Source organism: Phocoena phocoena, chromosome 2, assembly GCF_963924675.1.
Source record: "Phocoena phocoena chromosome 2, mPhoPho1.1, whole genome shotgun sequence".
Taxonomy (NCBI): domain Eukaryota; kingdom Metazoa; phylum Chordata; class Mammalia; order Artiodactyla; family Phocoenidae; genus Phocoena; species Phocoena phocoena.
Window position 1 is genome coordinate 153,616,059 of NC_089220.1, and position 22,513 is coordinate 153,638,571.

At 41.0% G+C, this 22,513-nt stretch overlaps 1 protein-coding gene across 1 annotated transcript in view; it reads right to left on the reverse strand.

The window, feature by feature from the left end:
• SFMBT2 (Scm like with four mbt domains 2) overlaps window positions 1-22,513 on the reverse strand; it is a 187,389-nt gene that overhangs the window by 50,020 nt on the left and 114,856 nt on the right. Inside the window, exons 8-10 of the mRNA XM_065871843.1 lie at window positions 22,359-22,506; window positions 7,015-7,097; window positions 502-628 (exon numbers count right to left, since the gene is read on the reverse strand). Coding sequence (XP_065727915.1) covers window positions 502-628; window positions 7,015-7,097; window positions 22,359-22,506 — 358 coding nt within the window. The remainder of the gene's footprint in view (window positions 1-501; window positions 629-7,014; window positions 7,098-22,358; window positions 22,507-22,513) is intronic.

Genomic DNA, 22,513 nt, shown 5'->3' on the forward strand with positions numbered 1-22,513 from the left:
AGCTATGAAGAACAGTTTAAACATCATTAAACAAACAAGCCTAAATTATTATATATTTGGGGAGAAAGTCATGTCCAGTTATTACTTTAAGGAAAAATTAAACATCTACGAAAGAAACCAAAGTAAAGGGTATGATTCACAGTAAAAGGCAAACATATAATTTTATCCTCTTAATAACCAACACCTCAAATACCAAGTTTTAGTGACTCAGATTAACTTAATTGTGACATCAGCTTTTATAATCAGAGATGTGCAAAGACCACTGTGCTCCAAACATAATTATTGCACCAGAGTCTCATTTCATGAAATTATTAGTTAAGATGAGAGCCTCTGAACGAATTCATATTTGATTAGTTTCACTTATTTAAGAACGCTGAATAATTTAAGACAGTTGAAATAAAAGGAAAGCAGAAGGGGCACTTCTGAGCGGTGCTAACGTCATCTACACCCTGCGCTCTCCAGGTGGACCCTGAATTCAGAGCGATTATGAACTGTGAGTACCTTCCAGGTGAAGCCACATCAGCCTCCCCTTCACAGCAGTGACAGAGGCCACGCAGAGTTCTCCCGGATTCCTGGGGTTCACGGCTTCAAGTTTCATGTTCTGTGTGAAGCCCCGGCTGAATGACGTCTGAAACAGAAACAGAACTGACACTGAGCCAGCAGATACCACAGCCAGATAACGCGCAGCAAGAGAGTGGCCAGCTGCCACGGCAGAAATGTATACACGCGCACGCACACGCACACGTGCACGCACACAGATTTACTGATAAGACAGACAGGCGAGCGCTCCTGCTTAGTCTTTCCCCACCATCCACGAGGAAAGAACCACACACCCTTCGCTTGTTTCCCAGAAATGAGAACTACGCTGGGCACACGGGCAGGTGCCTAACGGTATCTGCTGAATGAGCGCGAGGGTGAGTCCACTCTGGCTCCCCAGTTCCATGTGCGTCCTTCCAACCTCGGAATCACTGCGGTACCGATCACTCCTCCTACGTCCCTGCGCTCCTCACTCAGGTCCTCCTGGGCGTATCTGAGGGTGAAAGGAGACGGCGACCTCCACCTGGGATCATCTCCTTCAGCTGGATGTCTGTCCTCTAGCTTTGCTTTTGGTGCAAGGTCCGCTGGTGATGAATTCCCAGTTTTCTTTTATCTGAAATGGTCTCTATTTTCCCTTTGTTCTCTGTTTATTTTTATTTACTTTTAAAATTCATTTTTAAAAATTCACAGAGGGAAATTCACTTTTTGGTGTGCTGTTCTAGGAAAGCAGGGCTGTCAGATGAATGTACACAATCATGTAGCCATAACCACCATCAAGACACAGAGCGTGCTATCACCCCCAAAACGCCCTTGCACCGGCCCTTCGGTGATCAGTCCCTCCTAGACCCCCAACTCCTGGAACACTGATCTGCTTCCTGTTCCCGTAATTCCACTTTGTCTATGATACCATCTAAGTGGAATCCTACCCTACTTAGCCTTGTCAGTTTGGCTTTTTTCACTAAGCTAAGTGCATCTGAGAGCCAGTCAGGCTATCACACGGATGGGTACCTCACTCTACTTTACTGAGTGGTTTCTACAGATGCACCATGATTTATCTATCCATTCACCAGCTGAAGGACAGCTGAGTTGTTTCCAGGTTTTGGTAGTTGTGAATAAAGCCACTATGGACATTCAAAGACAAGTTTTTGTGTGAGCGTAAGTATATTAAGGTGCTCAGGCTGCCACAGCCAATACCATGGGCCGGGCAACTTAAAACAACAGAAATTTATTGTTTCATCGTTCTGGAGGCTGCAAATCCAAGATCAGGCTGTGAGCAGGGTTAATTTCTTCTGAGGTCTCTCTCCTTGGCTTGAAGACGGCCATCTTCTCCCTGTGTCTTTACATGGTCTTTCCTCCATGTATGTGGCCTATGTCCTAATCTCCTTTCCTTATAGGGACACCAGTCATATTGGAGAAAGGCCTACCCGTGTGACCTCATTTTACCTTAATTACTTTTCTAAACACTCTAAGTACAGTCACATTTTGAGATACTGAGAATTAGGGCCGTAACACATGAATTTTGGGGGGACAAAATTCAGCCTCTAACACTAAGTTCTCATTTCTCTAGAAACGGAAGGATTGCTGGACCATATGGTAAATGCACATTTCTAAGAAACTGCAAAATTATTTTCCAATATGCCATTTTGCACTCCCACCAACAGTGTATGGAGTTTCAGTTGCTAAACATCCTCACCAGCACGTGGTATTGCCAGTTTTTCAAATTTTAGCCTTTCTAATAGGTAGGTCTAGTGGTATCTCATTGTCCTTTTTTTTTTTTTTTTTTTTTTTTTTTTGCGGTATGTGGGCCTCTCACTGTTGTGGCCTCTCCCGTTGCGGAGCACAGGCTCCGGGTGCGCAGGCTCAGCGGCCATGGCTCACGGGCCCAGCCGCTCCGCGGCATGTGGGATCTTCCCGGACCGGGGCACGAACCTGTGCCCCCTGCATCGGCAGGCGGACTCTCAACCACTGCGCCACCAGGGAAGCCCTCATTGCGCTTTTAACTTGCATCTTCTCTGTAACCAATGAGGTTCAGCACTTTTTCATGTGTCTGTCACTTGTACAGTCTTCTTGGATGAAATGTATTTTTATCTTCATTCCGCAAGTATATTTTCGCTGGATATAGAATTACAGTTTTCTTCTTTTAGCATTCTAAAGACATTAATTCACCATCTCTTAGTCTCCATTGTTTCTGATGAGACATTTGTTGTTATTTAAATTGCTGTTCCTGTATAAGGAATATATCATTTTTCTCTTGATGCTTTGAAGATTTTCCTCTTTATGTTTGGTTATCAGCAATTTGACTAGGTTGTGTTTCTTTATATTTGTGTTGCTTATTCACTGAGATTCCTGAACCCATTAATTTAGATCTTTCAGCTACTCTGGTAAATTTGGAGTCATTGTTTCTTCATCTATTCTTTTCTTCCACAATCTCTGTGGCCACATCTTCTGAGTCACCAAGTACACATGATATGGTTGCTCAGATCCCTGGGATTCTATTCATCTTTCCCTCCCTTCCTTCCAATCATTTTTTTCCTCTCTGTTCTTCAGATAGTATAATTTCTATTTTCAAGGTCATGAACTCTTTGCTCTGTCATCTCTATTCTGCTATTAAGCCCTTCCAATGAATTTGCTTATCTTGGATATTGTATTTTTTGGTTCTAAAATTTCTCTTTTTTATCTTCTCTACTTCTGTTCTGGCACTTCCTATCTTTTTATTCATTACAAGAATATTTTCCTTTACATCAATGGTTTGAAACTTTAGAGTATATCCGAATTATCTAGAGAGCTTTTTAAAAACATAGCCTGCTAAGTCTCACCCCAAAGTTTGTGATTCAGTTGATCTGAGGTGAGGTCAGCAAATCTGTATTTCCAACAAGTTCCCAGGAGATGCTGAAGCTGCTGGTGCAAAGACTACACTTTGAGAACCACTGCTTTACACCATGGAGCTTAGTTGTAATAGGGGCTTTAAAATACTTGTCTGCTAATTTCAACATCTGGGACATGTTGGATTTGCTCTGTGTTGATTTATCTTTTCTACTGAGAATGAGTCTGATTTTCCTATTACTTCATGCATTGAGCAACTCTGGATTGAAACCTGGATGTTTTAAATATATATCACAGAGACTCTGGATTGTGTTATATTCCTCCCAAGAGTGTTGATTTTTCTGTTTTAGCAAGCAATTAACTTGGCTGGACTCAAACTATACACTCTGTCTCTTGAGAAGCAGCTCAAATCTCAGTTCAGTTCTTTCATCCTTAGCAAGGCTTCTTGGAGCTTTCCTGGCACATACATGGTTCAGGGATCAGTTAAAGATTTAGGCAGAGTTTATACACTGGATTTGTGGTCTTCCCTCCTGCCTCTCCCCTGTCTGAGTCTTCCCTCACTTCCCAGTAGCTGTGGTTGCCCAAATTCTGTTAACTGGTTCATCAGGCCAGAAAGACCTTGAATTTTATATCACTGTTTTCATTATCCCCTAGGTTGTCAACTGTGGCTGACCTTAAGCCAAAAGTCTGTAAAAAATGGGTGACCACTCCTGCTACTACTTTCTTCCAAGCATCTGTTCCCCTCTAAGATCCTTCTGCTTTTGTTCATTTTCCATGTCTCTCAGGTACTAGTTTTGGTATTCTGCCCAGAATTTATAGTTGCTATCTACAGAGGGATCAATTCAGTATGAGCTTACTCAGCCAATACTAGAAGCAAAACTCCCTCCTAACACTTTAAAAATAAATATGAAATTTTCCAAAATTACCCACTACTATAAATTTTTTTATCAGACATTGCAATACTATAGAAATGTATCTACTTTGAAATACATAAACTGAGATAAACAAGTTCCTGTAAGTAAGAGAGATTACATCTTTATATGACTCATGGAAAGAAACCAAGGTAATTCACATTTCCATGTCTTTTTATAGAAGTTAAGTTGAAAATGCAATTATATTTTTATGTTACCAGAACAAAATTATCCAATGTATGTTGAGAAACCAATATGCTCCTTTCCTTTATGTTTCTTCAGAAATCAAAATCAAAGGAATTCTAGGTTGGCTGTTTTTCTGCAAGTCGTCTGGCCTCATTCATGCATATTAGGTATTGAGTTTCTTTTTGATGACATGACCCAATACACTGCCTGAAAAGCCTCTAAGTAAGTTAAAATGCATTTTATCCTACTTAATAAGGGAAAGCTACAACCGTGTAACCTATTTTCATTTCAACTCACTGCCTGAGGGTAATTTATAAAGGATCAATAGCAAAACTGTTACCTTTGAGTTTATTTTACTAAGCATTTGCCTGTGTCAATCCATCTCAGAACAGCCTCGGATTGTTAAACATCCCCAGGGTAACGTCTTCCACGCATCCACTTCCACACTACCCCTCCTCTGGTACACACGAGATGTGTGATTAAAAAATGATTCATGATAAGCATTCCATTAAAGAACACTTGTAGCCTGTTAACATCATCCAGCAAAGTACCAGTAATGCAATGCACGTGCCACCAAGGCAGATAACAATCCTGTCGATTAAATAAACGGACAGCAAGAAACAAAGGGGGCATCTTTGTAACAAGTGCATTCCTAATGAATACGCCAGCATTTTTATTAATACAGATTTCATCTTGGTAGCTGAATCCTGAAAGCTCAGAGGCCACCTGGGGATATGGCTCCTGGCTCCACTATAAAGATCCGTTTGGACAACGGCTGGCTGATGGGAGCAGAAGACAGATAAAAAGACACCTTGGGGGAACCGTGTTGTCACAGAAGAAATAACTCCCTAAATCCAGAACAAGGGGGAGATGTGAGGAGTTTCTTCCCAAGGCTAAAGAGTTAGGGAAGGACAACCTCCCGTCTGGAAGAAAGCACAACCTCAAAGGGGTTTGAGGATGCAATGAGGAGTTTCCACAATCACAAATAAAAGGCAACGAGGCCAGCAGATTCCATGACAAGTGATGTCAACACAGTTTGAAGTGTAGTAAGACTCCACGGACTTAATATGCCTTAAGAGCTAACCAGCTGTTGTTCCCATGGTGGCAGGTCGCACAGCTGTCTCCACACCACCTCACACCCTTCATACAGCTCTTTCAACGCTTCAGAAAAGCTACCTTTGTGAAAGGCAAAGTCATCCAGTAGAAGTTCATTCAATCATGTAAGGAGCCCTGATTTCCAACCCTGCCACTGACGTGTTTCCGTATTTATGAGCACAAGCTGACCTCGTCATCAACCTACTTAATTCTCCAAAATCTGATTATGATTTATGCTCAGTGTTGAGCTTCTCTCTGTTAGGCCAGCTCTTCCCATCAGAAAGCGTTGCCAACTGAATCCCTGGAGTAAAAATTATCGGTGGGGCAGCAATGAATCAGCAGCTCTAGGCGCACATGCCCAGAAAACAATTCTTTGGTGTGGGAGCACATTGCACTGTAGTATCTGGAGTCTCCAACCAGAGGACTGCATCTTTTTTCTTAGCATAAAAAATTAACTCTCATAACTAAACGCACGTTAAACATACAAGGCTATACATCTCTGCCTCACTCTCAAAACGAACATGATAATTCACATCCTTTTTTAGTTCCTATGGTTGATACAGTTTACATGAATAATTTGTAAACTATTTTCTACAACAAACTCCTATAAATAAGCAAGTACACACGTTTGAACACACACGCACACGCACACACACACACACACACACACACACACACGGAGTTATTTTATATGTCTCTGTGCCAATAAGCTGTATTTGAAGAAGGAGGTGGCTTAAAGTAAGCACAGCAGCAAACTGTTGGGTTAGCATGTTATTACTTTAATCCAATAAAAAATTTAGGGACATATATTAAGAATATACCTCAGGAGCAGAGAATCTCCCATTCAATGAACTTATCAATATCACACTCCATAGCACTCAGCTAATGGTGGCCCTGGTGGCTGGCTGTCCACCAAACTCTGTCCTCCTCCTGCCAGTGTACAGGCTCAAGGTGGGGGGACAGCCCAGCCAGGGCACACTGCCTGGTCTCACTCATGGCATGGTGTAGCCGAGTGACTAGTTCTCAACGACAGAAGGTGACAGGAGTAAGATGTAATATGTGTCAATATCAAGCTACAGTGTCTAGAACTAGGGTTATCTCCTGCTGGTTCTCTTTTCCTATCTGCTCACTAGACGAAGCCGAGTACAGACCTAGACCAAGGCTCAGTGCAAGGAGAAGAACCACCTGGTAATCAGGAACAACCTGGACCGTCCACAAGTGAGAGAAAAACTTACGACATGTTTAGTAGTCAACCTGTCACTACAGCCCAGCATCTCCCTAACTGACACAAAAACGGAAACGAGGACTTTTCAAAACTGACAAAAAGGCTTAGCATCCCATGGTACAGGGTAGCACCCTAACCTCATCTTGTTCAATAAATAAAAAGCAACTTATACAACTTACACAGCTCAAGGTGGACAACATTAATGAGTAAAGGCATAGCAAGAACCAGGCTTCTTACGTTTCTGAAGCAGAAGGGAGGCGCTTCTTCTGTTCCATGCTGCTTGTGATAATCCGCCCAGTCGAAGTCCTGGCCAGAGTAACCTGTGCGTGAGAAAATGCAGAGAAAACGCATTAACCAAGCCGCATCTCAGACCAATGAACAGCGCCAGGGTGTGTCGGGAATTTAAAGTAATAAGGGCGGCAAGTATAGGCCCCCTCCCCAAAAAGTGAAGCCCTTTCTCATGTGTGACAACGTATTGGATTTTATGAGGGTTCAATGAAATACTGTAGACAGTGTAAAGTACTAAATATAGGTAGGGTGTACCATCATTATCATAATTCGGTGCTTGAAACCAGGTGAAGAAGGGGGGAATTTACCCCCGTCAGTGCATGCCGGGGCATAGATTTGCTCTGGGGGAGAACAGATGAGACAGAGCATTCCACAGAGCACACCTGCACAAGGCACTTGGCAGAAATACACAACACGTGCCTTCATATCAATTCTGAGTTCAGGTGAACTTACATCTCGACATCTTCGTGGAAACCGTGAGATTTTATTGGAAAACAACACTAGAGGAGAATACTTTTTAAAGAGTAACTGAAGGTAAGACAAATGGCCAAAAAGGAGTTGAGATTCTAGCGGGAAATCTTCCAAAGACACGGAAGTCAGGGAGGAATAAACCTTGCCTTAGAATTGAATCACGAAGGAGGATGGAAACTGAGAACTGGGGAAGGTGCGCCTCTCTGGATGAAGTTTTGGGGGCACATTTGAGATACTGGGGGAGTTTGAGAACCAACTATTCATATGTACTAACTTTAACAAGTTTTTTTTCTTTCTTTCTTTATTCATTTCATTTGGGGTTGGGGGAAGAGGTACATAATTATACAATATATATCGATCTATCGTGACCTCCAAAACAAGACATGGGAGAAGTTTGTAACATAAAACAAGGGCTTCCCTGGTGGCGCAGTGGTTGAGAGTCCGCCTGCCGATGCAGGGGACACGGGTTCGTGCCCCGGTCTGGGAAGATCCCACATGCCGCAGAGCGGCTGGGCCCGTGAGCCATGGCCACTGAGCCTGCGCGTCCGGAGCCTGTGCTCCGCAACGCGAGAGGCCACAACAGTGAGAGGCCCACATACCGCAAAAAAAACCATAAAACAAGAAAGGAGTTGAGTGTATGGCTGAACCTAGGTAGGAAAATACCTCTTAATGTGTCATTTGCATTTCCTGTGAACAAAGGAAGGGAATGGAACCAAAAAATACGGCACCAATCAGGATTACCTGAAACTGTGCAAAATGCCCCTATAATCATCACTTAACAGTTCTCTCTTCACTGGTTTAAGTATATGTAAAATAAATCTATAAGGGATTTCTTAAGTATATTTTTAAGCCAAGCCCCTGATTTCTTTGCCCTGTATCATCATAAATTCTACACCTGCAAATTCACTTAACATGGGGAATTCTGTTACTAAATCCACACTTGCAGAAAGACTACAGAAATTCCATATTGAAGAAATTCAAGATACTGTTTGCTTCCTACCTCCACCTGTACAAAATAGTATGCTTTTCATTAAGTAAGCTCAATTTACTCAATTCTTTAAAAGATGGGGATGGAGGTTAACCAAGAAGGCAGTTGTCTTTTTGGCCCAGGGACTGACCCTCCCCCCTCCCCCCTCCCCTGCCGACCATCAGTGACAGAGCACACCCCCCACCCCCAACTAGCTCCTGAGACGTCCCTGAGACGTCCCTACTTTCCAACGAGGAGATAAGACGTCTCAGAGTCCTGAGATGCTGTGTAATCTTTCTAGCTGGTTTTGAAGAGGTTCTGCACATTCTTCCACATTCCCTTCCCCCCAGACCTTCTGTCCAGAGCTGTCCCTCCAGCCAGAGGGCTCTGGAAGCAACCAAACCAACCTTCTCCTGAACATTTGCAAACAAAGCAAATGTGTCTTAATCAAGGCACTGCGAGTTTCTTTACAATAATGTAATCGTCCACTTAGAGTACTTTCTCTGTAACTGGTTTGGAGCAAATCCTTGCGTTAATATGTAAGAATAGAAGAATTCACCGAAAGACACCTCAAACTGGTGAGAAGTCACCCCACTGTGTGAAAATACTGAACCAGAAAGGAGAACTAGATGAAGGACCCAGTTCTACCAGGACTTGGATGAACCAAGGCCGAAGTAAATTAAGTCTTCTGTACCTGGCTTTCCCTCTCTACTAATCCGCAAGAGAAAGAAAAGAGCTTCAAACTCTCCTCAAACCGCTGCATTTCATGATTCAGAGCCACTACTACTAATTACCATTGCTGTTTAGGATTATTTCCCTTCCCTCTGTGGTTAATCCCCTTCTCTTCTCCTAGGGGAAAAGTGTGACAGGTTGGATGAAGAGAGGATATGTAACAAGACACTCCCTAGAAGAGCTCTCAAGTGAACAGCTGGAAACAAGCTGAATCCTGCAACAGAAGGACCCTGGTTGTTTAGGCCCACGGCTAACTGGCTTTGTTAAGGTCAAGACCTCGTTCTGTTACATATCTCTTCCCTGGACCTCTGCTACTTCCTGAGTTAGTTTGTGCGCAAAGGGAAATCTTATCAAGATCATGTGGGAAGGGGAGAAATAGGAAAAAACCATACAAATGCACAGCAAACCATTTTCTGAAACAACATCAAATTTAGGTATATGGTCGGTATCTGTTCAGATAAAACTTTCCAACTTAGGGGTCACCTCTACACCCTATACAGATAGACATTTTGCTGGATTTTCTATCACATTCATAACCACCAACTTCCAATGGATTTTCAACCCACTCCATAAATGCCAGGCTCACGGTTTCTTGGACCTATATTCAATCTTTCTACATCTAGTCTCCAAGATTCTCTATGGGGAGCCACTTTTAATCTAATAATTTCAGGATATATCCAACTCTTGCTGGGTACCTAAGCAACAAGCCATTATTCTGTCCCCAGAACTCTCTGCTTTCCTTGAATATTTGAACAGCTTCAACTCCTCTGCCTCCTCCTTCTCTTAGGGGCCTTTATTCGCTTTATCACTTAAAATTCTTCTCCTTCAGTCTGATAATGAGCTCGCTTTGTAAGGCATTTTTGTGACAGCTCAGAAAATAACTGTTACATAAAAACAAACTGCTGTGGCTCCTATAATAGAGACAACAGGGGTCAATTATGCTCATTAATCAACAAAGACAGAACAAGAAGTACTAAGGCTTAACCACAGCCAGGAAAGCATGTTTTAAACCCAGGAGGGAGGAAAACACCAGAGGGGAAAAGAAAATAAAAGGAAATCAAAACCCCTTGGGCTATTAAAATTTGCAACAAGCTGCCATCAGACTGTTGAACTTCCACCACTAGGGTTATTTAAGCTTTAATTAGTGTTTATTCTGCATGAAGTTCCAACTATTACAGGTCCAAAAGGAAACAGGTCAATGACCCATTTTTCCTTATGATACAAATTAATTGACATAAAACAGCTTCACTTGCAAACATTACTATTGACAGTGCAATTGGACAATCCTTCTGGAAAACAATTTGGCAGGAAAAACATCCATGAACTTTGACACAGCAATTGCACTTCTGGAAATGTAACCCATTAAAAAAAAACCCCAAACTGATAAAATGTGATACATTAAGATACAATGGCATTATTACTAATAATTCTGATTTTAAAAGATCTTTATATCCAAAAGTAGAAAATAACGTGAAACTTAGCCAAGTCCATGGAAAGTCACGCAGGCATGAAAATTGCACATGGTTTACTAAAAAAAGTCATGAAAAAATGATTACTGTAAGTTTAGATGAAAAGACTGCTACAAGCACACACAGAATTACCAAACTGACATTAAAATATGCAAAAGAAAAGACCTGAAGAAATGTAAGAAAAACTTACAAGGAAATATCAAAATAATTATCTGTGTGGTGGGACTCCTGGATACCTTTTTCTTCTACCTCCTTGTATTTTCCAAGTTTTCACTAATGTTCATGAATTATTTCAATAATACAAAAATTTGGAAAGCATAGCATCTTCACTCTATCTTAAAAAGATAATCAAAGCACCAGTCAACCAATCCTGGAATACAGCATGACGACCTCCCCTCAGCCGTCCTCCTGCTTCTTTGCTAACAGAATCCTGACTGTATCCAGTTCCTAGAGGAAGTTAGGTCTCTCGTCAGCACGAGGAAGTGAATCATGACAACCCTGAGGCAATCGTGGCGGTCTCACACCCCTTGCCAGTGACTTGGGATGGAGGGAAGGGCAGGGCTTTAAAAAAGATTTCTCTCTCTCTCAAAAAAAAAAAAAAAAAAAGAGACCACTGGAGTAAAAGGTCCTGTTCTGTGCTAGGTGGATATGAAAAAAAAGTACAATCTTAATAAAAAATAAAAATAGCAAAAGAATACCATGTTTGACATCTACCTGAATGACAAAATGAAAAACAATGATACAAATCCACCACTGTAAAGGCTGTCTAAAATAATTACATAGAAATACAAAGTTACATAGTCAAGGAAACAGAAATCTCAAAGAATATACACCAAAAGTTATTTTTTCAGGATAGGAAACTTTTTATCAGAATTTTAAAGAATAAATGCCTATTAAATCTGCAGTTAAAAAAAAGTCTTTAGAAATATACCCTGAAGTCCTATAAAGTGGCAACACTTTCTAAAGCAAGGAAATGTATCCATTTCATAACAATTCACTGGACGTCTCCAGCTTGCTGGACTCTGCTTAGTTACTGGTAAGACGGGGATGAAACAGGCATGTGCTCTGCTCTCACCTGCTCCGGCAGCTCAGAGAGTGACAGACACACGGCATGGGAAGAGTGACGCAGTGGGTAAAGGCAAGGATGGAGGGAGACGTGGAGAATGAGGAAGGAAAGCCCTGAAGAAAGCCACCCCTCATGATGGAAGATCACAGACCTCCAGGGAGATCTTCCACAACTCAGAGAACGTTCACATCCTTGAGGTGCTGGAGCACCTGGGGTTCATAGGAAGCTTCTTTAGCTTCTAGTCCAACTTCTCTTTGAAAGGAAATACGACACAATCATCTTCAAAGATCAGCAAATAGCAGGACGGAGATACAGGAATGAGAGACAACACCACAGAAACCACATTTTAATAAGAGCAGGTTCTTAACCCTTTCTCAGAAAATCTCATGAATCGTGAGAGCAGCCCTACTGGGCACTTTTCCAGGGCACCGCTCTCCTTACTGAATGGTGAGCTCTCTCCTTTCAAGCCCGAGGCTTTCAGCGAGTCCCTCGAACACTTACTCAGGCTTAGCCCATGATAGCATCTCCTTGAGTGAGCCTCACAGCCGCCCTGAGTGATACGTAGGATGCAAGTGCCCACTGCACAGGTGAGGCAGCAGGACCACACAGTCCTCAGGTGCAGGAGTGCTAGGTCAATTCCTGAGCAAGTGTTCTCAACAACCTCCTCATTTGTTTCATGAGTTTGCTTATAGGGAGCAAGATAAAAACCCTAGTAACTGATTAAAGCATTTCCTTTTGTCCATGTCATTTTTTAAAGAGCTACCATGCCCCCTCTGGAATCCACCAGCACCCTCCACACTCTCAACTGATGTTCATTTTCCAGACCTCCCTGATGGAGACCTTGAAAATTTACACATTCATTTTCCAATCGAATTATTCTGTTTTTACATTCATGGAATAGCGCAGGAAAAAAAAAGAAAAACAAAGACAGACAGGGGAGGGAAACAAATAAGTCAAGTTAGTATGAACACCAGCCATTCCAACTTCCTCATCTTTTAGAATAAAAATAAATGTTGAGAAGTATTTAATGCACGTATGGTCACAGTGTGACATGTACTGGGGGCAGGCTCAAAATGTTATTCTGAGTCATAAACAGTATTAGGAGATGTAGATATGTCCCCAGGATGGAATCTAACATCGTAAAGGCCAACTGCCAATGGCAAAACCATCTTAAGAGTCCTGAAGAACGAAGTAAACTCAGAGATAAGTGAACAAGAGGGAGGCTTAGTTTTCAACCATCAGAAATGTTTTCAGATATTAAAAAAAAACACCCAGAGTTTTAGTCCCCCAAATATTCGATCAAAAGTGCTTTTTGCTCGAGAATGAATCACAAAGCCAGAAATGAGAACATGCATCCAAGTCCAGTAACAAGGTGGGCTGATCAATAGCTCCCTCTTAGATGCCAGATGAAATAATAAAAAACTACTTACGAAAGCCCAGGGATGGAAGACAACCCTGCGCTCAAGGAAGGTGAGAGGCAGAAGCTGAGATTATTATAATGCCTGGCCTCAGTCGACAAAAAAGTAACCAGACCATCTTAGCCCTGTCCCTGGAGGGAGAAGCAGCGGAGCAGACATGGCTGCCACCTGCCCAACGTTCTGTTTAGGGGGAGAAAGAGAAGAACCACTCGCTCATCCAAGGCAGTGGCACACACGGCTGTAAGGTCCAATTTCACAGTTCTGTATGGTACAGACTGAGAAATTAATGTAAGATTCACCCGTTAGTTCCTTAAATAATCAGGGACACCTACGTGTACCAGGCATTGTTTTATGTGCTGGGGAAAGGGAAGTGAATAAAAAAGATTTTTAAAACCCTCACTTTCTAGTAGGAAGATAAAGTGATAAATACTCTAGGACTTGCGAAAATCCTAAAACACTGGCCAGGCACTAACGCAAAAGCAGACCGAAGAAACGAATCTTTCGGTCTAAAGATTTTGCAACTCCCACAGAAATAACAATCGTCACTGAAAATGAGCTCACAATGAAAACTCACAAACCACATAAGGACACAAATGAACGTGAGAGTCAGACAAAACAGACTTTAGAGCAAAACGCTTCACTAGGGATAAAGCGGGTCATCACCAGGAAGTTCTAACCATCCTCACCCTGAATGCCCTTACACAGCTTCAAACACATACACACACACACACACACACACACACACACACTCGTGAAGCTGACAAACCCTCAATCTCAGAATATTTTAACGCACCTTTTAGAAAATTATAGAACAAACAAAAATATAGGGAGAACATATAATATTTGAACAATTCAATGAAAGTTTGACCTAACAGAATGATCTGACATGAAATTTGGAAACACGGCTAAAACAGACACTTCTGTACATATATATACATGACCAAAACTGTCTCAAGCAGAAGTGGTAGCCATGACTAAATATATAACAATTGAAGGAAATAAATTCATACTCCATAAAATACAAACTAAAGGAGAACCAGCTCCAGACGGTTTTACAAGCTACTTTCACCAAACCTTCAAGAATCAGCTAAACTGTATCTTCTACAAACTGTTCCTGAGACACACTGCTTAGGAAGGTGACTAGATATGAAATAAATACACAGAAATCAGTGGTATTCTATTAGATGGTTTACAGCCAATAAAAAAGAATAAATTCTAAAAAAATGTAGAAATCTAATTCATAACAGCAAGCTAAAGGACAACGCACCCAGGAAAAAATTCTAGAAATAAATTCTAGAAAAAGATTTCAAGTTATAGAAAGATAATAAAATAAAATGCCAATTTTCGAAATTAATCTATAAATGCAATGCCAATTAAAATCCAATGGGGTTCTTCATGGAGCCTTTTAAGTTGATTCTAAAATTCACGTACAAGAATAACCTGCCAAAAATAACTAGTCAATTTTGAAAAGGGAGAAAGCAGAGGCATTCACCTGATATCAAGACATATTATAAAGTAAAATCAATTTTATAAACTGAGGTATTTGTACAGGGATGGACAAATAGACCAATGAAGCAGAATAACTAAGAATAAGATATGGTTCACAACCATAAAGGAACTTGCTATATGCCAGTGGTGGCATTACCAGTCAGAGGGGAAACAGAAGATTACTCAATAAATGATGCTGAGACAATTAGCGAATTTGAAAATCCAATTCAACTCAAGCAAAAAAAAAAAAAAAAAACCAAAAAACAAGTAAGCAAAACTTTTTTCTCTTCTCATGCCATGCAAAACTTAATTCCAAGTAGGTTAAAGAGTCATATATGGAAATACGGAAATCGAACTGCAAGACTTAAAAAAAAAACATAGAAGAACATCAGTAGGAAAGATTTCTAATGACTTTTAAACAAATCAGAACAGAAGAGATGGATATTCGACTACATTATAATTTAATACTTTAATATAATATAAAACACCATTTAAAGGTGGAGAAACTGGCCACAGACTAGTGAAACCCATTGCTGAGAAAGAATTCATATTAGCCTATATAAAGACTTCCATCATCAAAAGAAAAAAGGGCAAAAATAGAATTGACAATTCAAAAGGAACACAAGTTGCCAACAAGCAGATGACGAAACGTGCAGCTGCACTAGTTAGTGATCAGGAACACGCCACTCACACAAGGAACCCATTTCCCCGCCATCAGAATGGCAACGTTCAAGCTTAAGAATGATCACCTAACAGGGTGGACAATGCAAACTGGGAACTCTCAGACACTACTGGTGGAGACGTAAACTTGTACAACACAGAAGAGCATGGGGTAATATCCGGGGAATTCCAGCAATTCCAGTTAGGGATAGCTCCCAAAGGATCTCTCACACTTGGGTACATGTGCAAAGATCTACATTTGTAGATCTGCAACAGGGAAAACTGGAAATAGCTTAAATGTCTATCAGTGGGAAATGCTTTCAAAAATTATAGTATATTCAAAAAGCAGCTAAAGTGAATAAACAATCTACACACAGCAATGTGGAAAAAATCTGCAAAATGCTGACGAATAAAAAAGTTACATAAAGATACACAGAGCGTGATGCTGTTTACGTATATATCAACACAAGACCTACTGTAAAGTGACTAATAAAAAACAAGGAGAGACTGCTGCAAGACCTACTGCAAAGTGACTAATAAAAAACAAGGAGAGACTGCTGCAGAAGCCACGGCAGTCGTGCAGTCAAAGCATAGAATCCTCAGCAAGGCGGTCGTCTTGCGGAGGTGAGTGGAGCGGGTTCCGGGAGAGAGGAAGGGAGGGGAATAGAGTGGGGACGGGACTTCAATTCAATTCATTCAATGCTCAACAAACAAGGACCGAGAACCCCACACTCTCCTAGCTGCTGGGCTGGAGCAGAGAACAAGACAGAAATGCCTGCCCTCCTCATCTTTCATTTTAGTGGAAAGACAGTTGAAAAGAAAAGAAGTAAAATATGTATTACTTGTTATTTTCTATGATAAAAGGTTCTATGGAGAAAAGCCATGCAGGGAAGGAGATACAAATGTTGGGGGTGGCGATTTGCTGATTAAACAGGGCTGCCAAGAGAGATGACACCAATTAGGGGACACCGGGGTCAAGACTGAAGAATCAGGAGGAGTGACCCAAGCAGAGGGAACAGCCAGTGCCAATGGCCTAACGGGGCGACATGCTCCGTGTTCCAGGAAGGACAAGGAGGCTGGTGTGAATGGGAGGACTGGGGGACGTCTTAAGACAGGAGGCCAGACCGGGTAGGCGCTGAAGGCTTTTGTCATGTCCTGGACCCTGACTTGGCCTCTGAGCCGCGTGGGATGGCCCTGGGAAGGCTAAGCAGAGGAGGGGGCGTGTGTGCTTTAGGTTTTAACACCATCAGTCTGACTGCTGTGTTGAGAGTGGGCTGAGAAAACTGGAGGTCACTGGCGTAACCTGGGAGAGACAGGACGGTGACCTGGACCAGCGTGGTCTTGATGACACCTGGTCAGATCCTGAGAATATGGTCTGGATTTGCTGATGGATTACATAGGGGGTAAGAAAGAGAAGAGTCAAGGTTGACCCCGGTCTTCAATTATATCTATGATGCTCCGTTTCATTTTTTAAAACTCTGAATCAAAAACAGCAAAATGGTAGCATCTGCTCAATTGAGGTGGGACATCCATGAGTATGTTTATTATTTTCTGTCCCCATTGGTATGTCTGAAATAGGAGATGACAGAAAGGATTAAGTCACATGAGTCAGTGTCTGAGGAAAAGAGAATACCAATTAGGGTTCACCAATGTGGGTCTTGATAATCATTAAAAAAAACACCTTTATGGGTTTCCCTGGTGGCACAGTGGTTAAGAATCCGCCTACCAACGCAGGGGATATGGGTTCGAGCCCTGGCCCGGGCAGATCCCACATGCCGCGGAGCAACTAAGCCCGTGCGCCACAACTACTGAAGCCCGCGCGCCGTGCTCCACAATAAGAGAAGCCACTGCAATGAGAAGCCCGCACACTGCAACAAAGACCCAATGCAGCCAAAAATTAAATAAATAAATAAATAAAATAAATTAAAAGAAAAAACACCTTTGCTTCTTAAATTGTGTGAAGTTTGTGTGTCTATTAAGATGGCCAAAGAGCAGAGACGAAGTGCAAAAATAAGTGACTTATTTTAGCTTTTGCTCACACATTTTACAACAGAAATGGATAGGCTTCACTTGTCTACAAAGATCCCCCTGCTGATTCTGTGACTAATCTTGGGTGTTACATGCCAAGGAGATTAAGGAAATGATTTAAAAATAGCAAGTCATGATTGGTAACCTATATGCATTTCTGCCTGCTTGATTTATTTACTTGTTTGACCCCGGTTCAGAGAGCCTATAATACTGAATTGTTGTTTGTTGGGTTTCAGCGAATGGGATAAAATCTCCCAAGATTCTGTCCTTTGCTTACCAAGAAAGCACATGCTCAAAGACAACGATAAAACATTTCGATCCATTCTAGCTTAGACTATTTGTATATAAAGTTTGGGGATAGATTTTTTTTAATAGGAAAGGAGTCAAAATAATGTGAGTAGGGATGTATGCTGTCCGCACATCTCCTCTACCACCCAGGTGTCTTGTTTCATCAGCTGCTTCCCAATGGGGAATGAGTGGGTTACTCTCTTTTGGGGATCACGCCACACATTTTAACTATAAGCAGAAATCTAAACAATGTAATACTTTTGTGGGAAACATACCTACAAGAAAACATCTAAACTCACTTCTCAACATGTGTAATAAATCCTACATACTCTCAAAATTCAAGTGAAAACAAACTTTTAAAAAGAGCATATACTTTCATACATTAATAAAGCAAAGAATGGTGTTGGAAAACATCCGACAGCATGATTCCTAGACCAGGTGTTGACACGTAACAAGTTACTTCAAAAAGAAGCCATAAAATCATCACTACCGAAACCACCAGCATCTCTCAATTTTAATTCACTTTAATTACAAAAATAAACATACTTTACTACATATATGGTACACATAAATATACAGTCTCCCCAAATGGTAAGGGAGCTCAGTAACTAAAGCTGTGGCTTTGTTATAATGGCAAACACTTGGAATATTATTCTCTAGAATTGAAATTCTCCAAATGCTTTGACACATAGATCATTCCAGTCATGGGTAAGTCATGGTCCACTGACATCCCTCAGTCCTGCGTACGGCCACCAAAAAGCCCCCAAATTACTGAGAAGGATGGCTTTTACGAAGGTACCAGTGAGAGAAAACAGCAATAAAGGGTGGATCTGGTTATACAGAAAAGGCATTCAATTTGGGATCTTAAGACTGGGGTTTTAAGCCAAGTTCAGCCCCAAGACTTAAAAAATCATTTAATACAACTGAGCTTCAATTTCCCCACATATATAATGATTGGAGTTGATGAGATAATCTTTAAGATCCCTTTAGTTATAAAAACCTCTACTTGTAATATCATATGATTCCTTTTGAATAGATAATACATTCACACTCAGATCAAAAAGAAAAAAAAAAGATTTTAAACGTATTCTGTGAAAAGTCTCATTCCCATCTGCCCTGGTCGCCACCTCCATACCCCACATAGAAGTCATCATTTTCATTAGTTTCTTTTTTTTTGAATTTTATTTTATTTAGTTTTTTATACAGCAGGTTCTTATTAGTTATCCATTTTATACATATCAGTGTATACATGTCAATCCCAATCTCCCAATTCATCCCATCACCACCACCCACCCCCTGCCACTTTTCTCCCTTGGTGTCCATATGTTTGTCCCCTACATCTGTGTCTCTTAGTTTCTTACGCAACCTTCCAGAGTCTCTTTCCAGGAATATGTGCAAACATAAATATATATCCTCACTAACCTCTTTTCTAACAAAAAAGACATCATACTATAACTCACTGATCTGTCACTCACAGTACATCTTGGAGAGCTTCCCATGTCAGTATGTAGAGATTATCCTCATTCTTTTTAATAACTGCATAGTTTTCATTATATAAACATCCAAAATCGACTTAACCAATCCCATACAGACAGGCACTTGGATTTTCCCCAGTCTTTTGCTATTATATATCATGCTGCAGAAAAAACCAAATTCTTATGCATATTACCTGTAAATTGTAAGTTTAAGAGAAATTTCCACAAGTCGAACTGCTAAGGCAACGGCTAAATGCATCTACAATTTTGGTTAAATTTGCCCAACTGCCTTCCATACGGTTTGTACCTACCTGCGTTTTGCCAGCAAATCTGAGAATCCTGTTCCTCCAGACTCCCATCAAAACAGAGCCGCTTCTTTCTTTCTCTTTTGGATTTCTTCCTCATCTGAGAAATCCATGCCATCTCAGTATGATTTTTAACGGGCATTTCTCTTATTATGATGAGTTTACATAAGAGTCGTGATTCTATTACTGTGAAGTACCTGCTCATATTCATAAACCTTTTTCTGTAAGTTGTTGCTCTTCTTCTCACTGGTTTATAACTAAAAGCTCTACGATTTCAAGACAACAATCCCACAGCCAAAAGACAACCTCTACAGATTACTGGTGGATCACAATTCCTGAATGCTTCAAGGGTTTAAAAATGGTTATTACCACTGAGATTTTCTTACTGGAAGGTACTGATCACCATTACTCAATATTTTACAAATAATATATAATATCCATAAAGAAACTTTCCTCTTAGAAAAGGTATGCTTCACTTTCAAAAGGGAAAGGAATAGTTTGGAAGATGACATGAAGACAATTTCATTTCACCAAATATCACAAATACTTGGGTGACAGAGAAGCAGCAATAATTACGGCTGAATGGTAGGTATAAAACGCTTAAGACATAAAAATATTTAATATCATAAATATATTTGTACCGTCATTTCACTGCACACTTAAGAGTTCAATTACATTAATATAAAACAATTTTCTTAATATCATGAAATGCCATTATCCAAATAAGCACACCCATTTCCTAGTAAAGGTCCAAGCTATGTGAACAACCTCGTCTGAAACACATTTAAATTCTAAAGATGCTGGTAAACGTTAAACCTCTGCCATCCATGAATCCAAAATGCAAATATAAATGTTTTTCCTATTCTTTTAACTATGTGAGGAGATACCCAACTCATTTTTTAAAAATTCTTAAACAGATCCTATTTTACTAGGAACTAACTAGGAATTTGCAAAGTCCAACCAAGTGACATTTTAAAGACTTTTTTAAAATGTGGATCATTTCTAAAGTCTTTATTGAATTTGTTACAATAATGCTTTTAACATCTTTATTGGAGTATAATTGCTTTACAATGGTCTGTTAGTTTCTGCTTTATAACAGAAGTGAATCAGCCATACATATACATATATCCCCATATCTCCTCCCCCTTGCATCTCCCTCCCTCCCACCCTCCCTATCCCACCCCTCTACGTGGTCACAAAGCACCGAGCTGATCTCCCCGTGCCCTGCGGCTGCTTCCCACTAGCTATCTATTTTACGTTTGGTAGTGTATATATGTCCATGCCACTCTCTCACTTTGTCCCAGCATTTTTTATGTTTTGGTTTTTTGGCTGCAAGGAATGTGGGATCTTAGCTCCCTGACCAGAGATCAAACACGCACTCCCTGCACTGGAAGGCGAACTCTTAACCACTGGACCACAGGGAAGTCCCCCGAGCAGCATTTTAGATATCTAGAAAACATCTTTCTTCACTGACATGGGACCCATCCACACACATGCTCTGATTAGAAGTTGGCCTGAGGGCTTTTAAACTCTGAAACTGACCAGCTGCTGAAACTTCACAGCAGGAAAAGACTTCTCTTCCCTACCACCAATAGATGTTTACTGCATAGAACTTGCACCATCATTTAAAAGATTATAAAAATATTTGGACGTGTGTCATGTCTTTGATTCTGCAGAGTACCTGTGGAATATCAGGGGTGTCCTCATCTAACCGTCTTGAATAACTGAAACGCACTGATTTGGATAGTCACCTCTAGGCCCCCAAATGGACACAAACACTGAGGCCACGTGAACTGGAGTCCTCACCACCCACTACTGAGCACAGAACCAGAAGCCTGACCTCCTGTCCTGCTACTTACTAAGCCTGGGGCCCTGGGCAGGTTATATAAACTCTCTGGAACTAAGTCTCCTCAGAGGGCAATCCTCATTTTGAAGATTCAGTGAGTTTGGCACTGAAAACAGTGGAATCAGTGTTCTGTAGAAGTTCACCACAGTGTAATTAGACTGCACTCCACTACTGAAGAACTCTAATGGGAAAAAGCACCAGCTGCATGGAAATAATTCAAGAGAATCTCCTCCATAGGGATGAGGATGGAGCATAAGTTAGGATAAAAGCCCAGGGGAGCACAGTCACACCATAGGTAAGTCAGGTGCGGCACAATTAAAGTACAAGTAATCCAATCTCTGGTGATCTGAAAAGGTTAGCACAAAGCCCCTGCTTTATTTGAGATTATCTGTTAAAATCTCCACTGAAGTTTATTTTTCTACTCTCATTCTGCTTTTGTCTTCTATCATTCCCTTTCTTTTCCTTCCCATCTTCTCACCTTTCTCCTTGCTGCATCTTCCCTGGATAAACCTTAGACCTATAGGGACAACAAATCACGTTCCTAAAGTACAGCATGGTACTTACTGACATGTGGTTTATGGGTCTCAACTTAAAATGACTTTAATGCAACCTGGTTCCCAACTTAATTATTGTCATGTCTTACGGCATCAAAGTGTCGGAAATCTGAAAGCAACTGGGCTCGGGGGAAAATTCAACTTACTGGAAATAAAAAGGTAAAGAAATGCTTCAGTGGTATGTTGTTGCCTTTTTAAAGCCACTTCTCTTCCACGTTCAAGTTTTTAACCCCAATCACTTAGCAATACTGTACCCTTTCTCAACACACAGCAGCAACACACCTGCCAATCATACAATAACAGACAGGGAACAATGGTTTATGGAGGAGCCCAGGGCCACACACCTCCACAGGGGAGGGAGCTGTACAGACTCCTATGTCAGGCTTACCATGAAACACACTATTTTCTCATTACATCTAAAGTGTTTACAGCGTAAACTTCTCCAGATTAACAAAAGCATCACTTCAGTGACAATATGACACCCCCTGAATCACCCAAACCCTGTAAATTTTCACAGAATACAAACCTTTGGGAGGTGTGAGATTGACTCCGTTTTTAAGGCACCACTGTACTGGTAAAATCCCCAAAGAATCCGCATGGCACAGCATCGAGAGTTTACTAGGTTCTGGTCTGAGGTCATCAATAGTCACTTGAAAAAAACGATTGTTAAAAACCTGAAAG